General features: G+C 42.2%; 1 protein-coding gene across 1 annotated transcript in view; it reads right to left on the bottom strand.

Annotated features, from left to right (window-relative positions):
* Positions 1-8,308, bottom strand: part of LOC103361919 (proepiregulin) — a 12,270-nt gene continuing 3,962 nt past the window's right edge. Inside the window, exons 2-4 of the mRNA XM_008288132.1 lie at positions 1,568-1,648; positions 476-602; positions 1-401 (exon numbers count right to left, since the gene is read on the bottom strand). Coding sequence (XP_008286354.1) covers positions 251-401; positions 476-602; positions 1,568-1,648 — 359 coding nt within the window. The 3' untranslated portion in view covers positions 1-250. The remainder of the gene's footprint in view (positions 402-475; positions 603-1,567; positions 1,649-8,308) is intronic.

Here is an 8,308-nt window from a genome sequence, read left to right as displayed (position 1 = left end):
CTGTTCACAGTATTTTCACCAAGATGTTTTTTTTAGTGCAACTTTAAAGGGGAATTCTGAAGAAACAGCAGATTTACTAAAATGTGGTTTCTTGTTGGTTTGGAGGTTTGCATGCAGCCGGGTTTCCCCTGAGCACACACATTCCTCAGATACACACTCTGATCATCATTATTATCATTATTATCATCATCACCATCATCTCCTCCTCCAGCAGCAGCAGCAGCGCTGACACATGTCACATCAGGAGTTCTCACCATTTGCAGCAGAAGTACAGAGCTCCAGCCAGACCTATAATCAGCAGGCTCACGCAGAAAACGATGACGATCACTTGCTCTTCTGCGAGCGGCTGGACCACGAAGTCCATGGTGCCACACCTGGGGCCGTGGTACCCCCCCACACACCTGCAACCAGAGCAGCAGTCAGGGCTGATTACAGGCCGGCGGCGCTGCAGGCAGACTCACACTCAGGACCGTACTTGCAGTGGTGCTCATTGAGGTCCAGCAGCAGCATGCACTGGCCGTGGTTCAGGCAGTAGTTATCAAAGGTGCTGTCACAGCTCCCCGTCATCCGCTTCACCACATGGTGGCGCTCTCCTCCTGGCCCTGGAACACCAGCAACAAGACGCTGTTGGAAACTCTGCTGGGCTTCTCAGAGGAGATTAAACACACAAACCTGGGATTAAAATCATAACTAGGCCCCAGTGTGAGTGTTTTATTTTAATAAAAGTTTAATCATGAGGATCTGAGGCTCAGGAGCAGCTTTGACATCAGTAAAGTGTCACCAGTGTTAGTGTTGGACATGTTTCAGGCAACAATTAGTCAAAAGAAAGAAAAGGAATCATGTTAAGACTTTCTTGCAGCAAAAACTACCAAACATCTGATTGTTTCAGATCCTTTAACCTCTTAAGACCCGAGCTCTCGTTTGATATGCTTTTACATTTTTATTCCTCTTTACTGTTTGATCAGATCAAATAGTAAAGAGGAATGGTAATAAAAAAAAATGCATATCACACAAGAGCTCGGGTCTTAAGAGGTTAAAGATAATAATTTATGTCTCACATCATAATTGACTGAATATTTGGGGAGTCTGTCCACATAAAGATAATAATAAAGATAATCAATATTTGCAGCCCTTATTTGTTTATTTAAATGTTTTGTGTTATTATTATTTTACCATCTTTTATTTTTCGTCCCTGTGTTTGCCGGCTTAAACTGAAGTATTTTGTCGTCTTACTCAAGTGCAAAGCAACCTGGCTCTGAAATGTGTTGAACTAGGAGGTAAAATGAGTTCAAACACGACTGTTTCAAGACATTTTACCTCCTCGTTCAACACACTGGATGTGAAAGTTAGAAATGAAAAAGCAGAGCCTAGATTGTTGACTTTTAGTCTAAATGTTGATCACTGAAGGACTCAGGTATTCAATCTCAGTCTTAACGGCTTCAAATTCCAATTAATGTTTATTTTAATCACTGATTATTTCACCAGTTATTTTCCTAATTAGTACGTCGGCTGTTTTAAAACATCTGTGAAGCGTCCAGTGTGATCAACAGTCCAAACTCGTCAGTACCTGCAGGTAGAGAGCTGCCGTCTGCCGGCCCTCTGGGCGAGACGCTCCAGGTGAGACCACAGGGCCAGAGCAGCATCACACCTGTTGAGCAGCAAACGAATCACATGAATCATCCTGGACGTAGGATCGGCAGGTCAGATGGAGTTACATCAGGCTGTGTTGTTACGGCCGTAAAGAGGGCTGCTGGTATGAACATGTGGCTCCTCGTTAAGCAAGTTGTGATCAGTTTAAAGAAGCTACTGTCCAGCTTCAGAAGCTTTAATAATCTGTAAATAAACTAGTCATAGAAAAAAGGGGGAAAAGGGAATCTGTTGCTTTTTAGATAACAAACCCTCTAAATTCAGAACTTCTAAGTGCTCACATGTGAACACTTGAACCTAACTGCATTACAGATGATTGTAAATGTGGTTTGTAAAGCTTCAATCTTTCCGTCAACGAGCTATAAACTGTGCAGCCGTTAAACAAACACCAGCTCGTTTGATGTTCTGTAACGTGCTACTGCAAGCGAGGAGACGAGGCCCATCCTCCTGATTTACTGGCTCTGTTTAGATAAGACGCCACAGCAGCATCGAGGAAAGTTTTCAGCGTGATTGGGCCAGATCTGTCAGACAGGCTGCCAGCGTCGGGTCGGGTCGTGACGTGGTGCCGCCTGCGTGACCCACATGCCTGTACCGGCCTGCACGGCTTCACGCCGCACGCCGTTCTGCAGACGCCCACATTCCAGCGGACGGAACAGAAGAACACACGGGTCTGGTTGGGACTGGTTGTGAATCCGGTGTCGGCCGGCGTCCACCCAGCCAGCCGGTTGTTATGGCTGCAGCGTTATTGTTCTGTGTTTTCACGGGCAGAGAGCTCAGCTGGTTGTTGGGTGGTTCGTTCACTCAGGTACGCTGGAAGTGGTGCCAAAGCAAATCTTCTGTGTTGCTAATTAATCAGCTCGTTTATATTGTTTGGCCGTGACTCAGTGAGAGGGCACTGCATGTTCTCGACACCCAGCTTAAGTCATCGCTTCGGCCCAGATGAGGGTTAAACTCAAAAAGCAGACTTTATGAGACTGAGAGCAGTAAAAAGAGGAAAAGGTGGAGACCTGCTCTGGTGATGATTCACCTGTAAATCACAAGAACTCAGTCAAAACAAAGCAGCAGACTCACATCCGTCCATCATCTCTACACCTTAATCCTCACNACACACGTATGCCACCCCCTAAAATCTATATGCCACCCCTTTGCCACCCCATTAGTATTTCTCTAGATCCGCCCCTGCACAGGGGTGTCCAATCCTGGTCCTGGAGGGCCACAGTCCTGCATGTTTCAGATGTGTCCCTCTTCCATCAGCTCATCATCATCAAGCTCTGCAGCAGCCTGATAACCATCCTGATCATTTGTGTGTTGGAAGACAGGAACATCTAAAACATGCAGGACTGTGGCCCTCCAGGACCAGGATTGGAGACCCCTGGACTACCAGGACGGAGCAGAACCGAAGGACTTTAGGAGCAGTTTTTGCAGACAGAGTTAAAAAGTCGTTACTGTGGGACCGTTTCTTAACCCGTCGGCCAGTTAATGCAGTTATTTTAATTGTACCAAACTTTGGACTGGAACCTCAGAAAGAAATCAAAGTGCTGCACGGTTCCACTACATACTCACATTCAGTGCACTTTCCTAAGACGTGATTGATTTTTAAAGAGCCCATGTTCTGCTTTTTGGGGTTTTCTGGGTGTTATAGATCTGCTTTTATAAAAAGGCAAAGTCACACAGGAAGTTTTTCTCAATGTCACAACAACTGGGTCGCAGCTCTGGATATTTATTTGTATGTTTTTTGAGCATCTAAATATGAATGTGGATGTTTTATGGGAGCAGCAGCAGCAGCAGCAGCAGCAGCCAGCGACAGCTGTGAATGCAGCAGTCAGGGTCAGTTCAGGTGACTCAAAGCAAACAGTCGGGGTTTTTACTGATTGTTCCGTCCGTCCAGGAAGTGAGTAGGTGTCATGTTCAGTGTGTGAACGAGGCGTATCAATGGTGTAAATGATGCAACAGCGTGGGTTTTCACGTTTGTCCAAAAGCATGACAAAGCCTGAGATCGCTGTGCGGGAAAAGGTTCAAAGAGTCTAAAGACGCCCATAACATACAGACTGGACACTTGTGCACGTGATGCTTCGAGTACGATAGGAGCTACAGCTTCCCCCTGAGGTCACCATATGTGGGGCGGCTCAGGTGGATCACAAGGTTGGCGGTTCGATCCCCCGGCAAGACACTGAACCTGAAGTTGCTCCCGATGGCAGGCAGCACCTTGTATGGCAGCTCTGTCACCACTAGTGTATGAATGTGTGTGAATGAGTAAAACAGTAAAACATTGTAAAGCGCTTTGGATAAGAGCGTTAGATAAGTGCAGACCATTTACCATTTAGATGTGCTGGTCTTGCTTTAAAGATAACAGGATAGCTGACAAATCAAAAGCACCACAGACAGACTTGTTCACTGCTTTTGTTTTTATTTTGACGGAAAAAAAAAAGACTGAACAGATTTCTACAAAGTGATTCAGTCAATCAGAAACCAGGACTCACTCGTCTCTTTATCGCATGTTTTTGAGGACTGATGTGCCAGATTGCTTCCATTGATGGATTTAACTGCACTACAGCTGATATATATATAATTTCTGGGTGTCCATTGGCTGGACTGGTGCTTAAACCAGCTCGTAGTGCTCGTCTCTGCAGCACTGATTCATCTTTATACCACAATCACTGAGATGCATTAACTGACCTCAGATCATTTCCGTTTCACTAATTATTGACTCGTAGCAGCGACCGGCTGCACCTGTGTTTAGTCACCTCAAAGGGAGTGAATCACTGATTCTACATTCTGTGTGTTTTATTACTTGTAGAAATCTGTTTTCACTTTGACATGAAAAAAAAACACAAACTAAACTCTAAACGTGATTTAATGTTAAAAAGCAACCTGAGCTAAATGTGCTCGTCTTAAATCTGAAGCATGAAGGGATGTGAAATCTAGAACATTTTTATAGTTTATTAGACATTTTTTCAGCTAATACTGCAATTTCCATGTAAAAACAGTCACCAGGCAGCCTTTTGTGAGGCTTTTTCTTGCACATGTTGCTAAAGAAAGAGATTTTCTATAAAAGAAAATGCAGACAAAGGAACATACAAAAGTAAAAAAATGAGTTCTTTGCAGAAACAGATCCAGTGTACACATCAATACTCTACAATAAATTATTAAAATGAGAAAACTATCCGACGAAGCAACAGAACTGTTACACTCAGAGACCAGTTTAATGGCAGCAATAAGGATAAAACTATTTCTATAGACAGAAATGTCAACAGACTAATAAATAAAAGCCAAAGCATGCAGATGTGCTGAAGTTAAATTAGAAACACAGTAAAGGGAGCCATCAAACTTAGATTTTTATATTTGGAGGCTGATTGAAGCCAAAAGTAAACATGAACTCAGACCTCGTTGACATAAATGAGAGTGAAGAAGCTGCAGCCTGATGATAATCTGCTCTGTGGTCTCTTATCTGATGTCGCTTGCAGCTCGTTTTACTAAATTTCTTGAAGCAGAAGCCACTAAAGTCGTCCATCCTTTGCACTCACGTTCATTCGTTTCCTCTGTTTTCCTGTTTCTAACCATCATGTGGGTGGTTTCACCCACAGAAACTGTTTTTGTGCGTCTCCCTATTCATCTTTTCAAACTGAGTGTAACAGGTGCCGAAACCTTAGAACCGGTGCGGCAGGAAAACAATGTCAATGCGGCGCACAAAGCTGCAGCTTTTGGACCATTTTAATCTCTTTGTGATGAGCTCCCAGCCCGGTGAAGCCATGTGACGCACCGTGGAGCCATCCGCCAAGCCGGTCAGGAAACACCGTGGGGAGCTTTTGGTTCAGGAGAAACGGGGGAAACCCTGGCGTGGCGGTGGGAAGGACACGTCAGGCAGTCTGGACTCCTTTGTAGCCCTGCCGCTTCTGCTGACGTGGGAATCGGTTCCTCTTGTACCTGCACAGATGACAAGGCGCTTCAGTTGTTCTGCATCAAAAGGCTTTAATTACATCACTGAGCTTAAGAGGTGCTTTGAAACCCCTTCAGTAAAATGGAAAGCGTGGGCTGAAGGGACTCGGGTGTCTGAATAATGATCGTCCTCTGGGCTTCGACGTGTCGCTGCATGACGGAGGAATCTGGGGAAAGACTTTACGTCATGAGCTGCTCGGTTTGAAGTAAAAAGTAAACCTGCAGGTTTGACATGATGAAATCTGGTGTCAGGATCACCCTCAGCAGCCACCATCACGCCTGATTCAGAGGAACATGCAGGACGCTGACAACAACAAGCATCAGGGCGCCGAGATCTGACATGTAACAGCTGCTGGAAACTTCAAAACAAGATATTTAAGGACACAGTGGAAGAAATAATGTGTTTTTAACTGTTTTTAGATTGACAATTTACTATTATTTAAAAGGTTTTCCCTCTTTTTTTGAACTACAGAGAATTCTGAGTAAAATCACATAAAAGTATTTATATGTCATGACATCAAAAAATATAAATTATAAACGTATGAAATCACCCTTTTATAGTGTTTGACTGTGAAATGACACCACTTTTTAAATGTTTGAATGTTTTACAGATAGTTGCTAAATTACTTAAAAGAAAATAAAATGCACATTATTGATTTAAAAAAATAGTTAAATAATTTTTTAACTCATATTTTAGAGTTATCAATGTTTTAGTAAATTATAGATGATATCAAATAAATCAAAGAAGTTCTTTTTTATTATTAATTTGCATGTATGACTGTTAAAAACCAACAACAACAGACTGTAAGTGTAAACAATGTCAAAAATATATTTTCTACAATAAATAAATAGTTCTTTGTAATGTGTACAGTGTTTTTGCATAAAATGATGCTTTTTTTGTATTTAATTGAGAAGAAAACAGTTATTTTACTATTTGCTATTATTTTAATGAACAAATATGTATGTTAAGGTTAAAAAAAATTTATTTGATAAATAATTTTCCTAGATTTTTGTGTGTGTTATGTTAAATTGCAGATAATATCTAATAAAAAACAAACCAAACATAGTGTCCAACTCAAAAATCTGCATTATTCCAAATGATAACTTGTTCTTTTACTGTATATGAATTTCTTTTAGAGCGAGTTCTGTTCAGTTCTGTTCAGTTCTGTTCAGTTCTGTTCACAGTATTTTCACCAAGATGTTTTTTTTAGTGCAACTTTAAAGGGGAATTCTGAAGAAACAGCAGATTTACTAAAATGTGGTTTCTTGTTGGTTTGGAGGTTTGCATGCAGCCGGGTTTCCCCTGAGCACACACATTCCTCAGATACACACTCTGATCATCATTATTATCATTATTATCATCATCACCATCATCTCCTCCTCCAGCAGCAGCAGCAGCGCTGACACATGTCACATCAGGAGTTCTCACCATTTGCAGCAGAAGTACAGAGCTCCAGCCAGACCTATAATCAGCAGGCTCACGCAGAAAACGATGACGATCACTTGCTCTTCTGCGAGCGGCTGGACCACGAAGTCCATGGTGCCACACCTGGGGCCGTGGTACCCCCCCACACACCTGCAACCAGAGCAGCAGTCAGGGCTGATTACAGGCCGGCGGCGCTGCAGGCAGACTCACACTCAGGACCGTACTTGCAGTGGTGCTCATTGAGGTCCAGCAGCAGCATGCACTGGCCGTGGTTCAGGCAGTAGTTATCAAAGGTGCTGTCACAGCTCCCCGTCATCCGCTTCACCACATGGTGGCGCTCTCCTCCTGGCCCTGGAACACCAGCAACAAGACGCTGTTGGAAACTCTGCTGGGCTTCTCAGAGGAGATTAAACACACAAACCTGGGATTAAAATCATAACTAGGCCCCAGTGTGAGTGTTTTATTTTAATAAAAGTTTAATCATGAGGATCTGAGGCTCAGGAGCAGCTTTGACATCAGTAAAGTGTCACCAATGGTAGTGTTGGACATGTTTCAGGCAACAATTAGTCAAAAGAAAGAAAAGGAATCATGTTAAGACTTTCTTGCAGCAAAAACTACCAAACATCTGATTGTTTCAGATCCTTTAACCTCTTAAGACCCGAGCTCTCGTTTGATATGCTTTTACATTTTTATTCCTCTTTACTGTTTGATCAGATCAAATAGTAAAGAGGAATGGTAATAAAAAAAAATGCATATCACACAAGAGCTCGGGTCTTAAGAGGTTAAAGATAATAATTTATGTCTCACATCATAATTGACTGAATATTTGGGGAGTCTGTCCACATAAAGATAATAATAAAGATAATCAATATTTGCAGCCCTTATTTGTTTATTTAAATGTTTTGTGTTATTATTATTTTACCATCTTTTATTTTTCGTCCCTGTGTTTGCCGGCTTAAACTGAAGTATTTTGTCGTCTTACTCAAGTGCAAAGCAACCTGGCTCTGAAATGTGTTGAACTAGGAGGTAAAATGAGTTCAAACACGACTGTTTCAAGACATTTTACCTCCTCGTTCAACACACTGGATGTGAAAGTTAGAAATGAAAAAGCAGAGCCTAGATTGTTGACTTTTAGTCTAAATGTTGATCACTGAAGGACTCAGGTATTCAATCTCAGTCTTAACGGCTTCAAATTCCAATTAATGTTTATTTTAATCACTGATTATTTCACCAGTTATTTTCCTAATTAGTACGTCGGCTGTTTTAAAACATCTGTGAAGCGTCCAGTGTGATCAACAG

Source organism: Stegastes partitus, unplaced genomic scaffold, assembly GCF_000690725.1.
Source record: "Stegastes partitus isolate 25-593 unplaced genomic scaffold, Stegastes_partitus-1.0.2 Scaffold543, whole genome shotgun sequence".
In the NCBI taxonomy this organism is placed as follows: domain Eukaryota; kingdom Metazoa; phylum Chordata; class Actinopteri; family Pomacentridae; genus Stegastes; species Stegastes partitus.
This window is presented reverse-complemented; position numbering and strand designations above follow the sequence as displayed.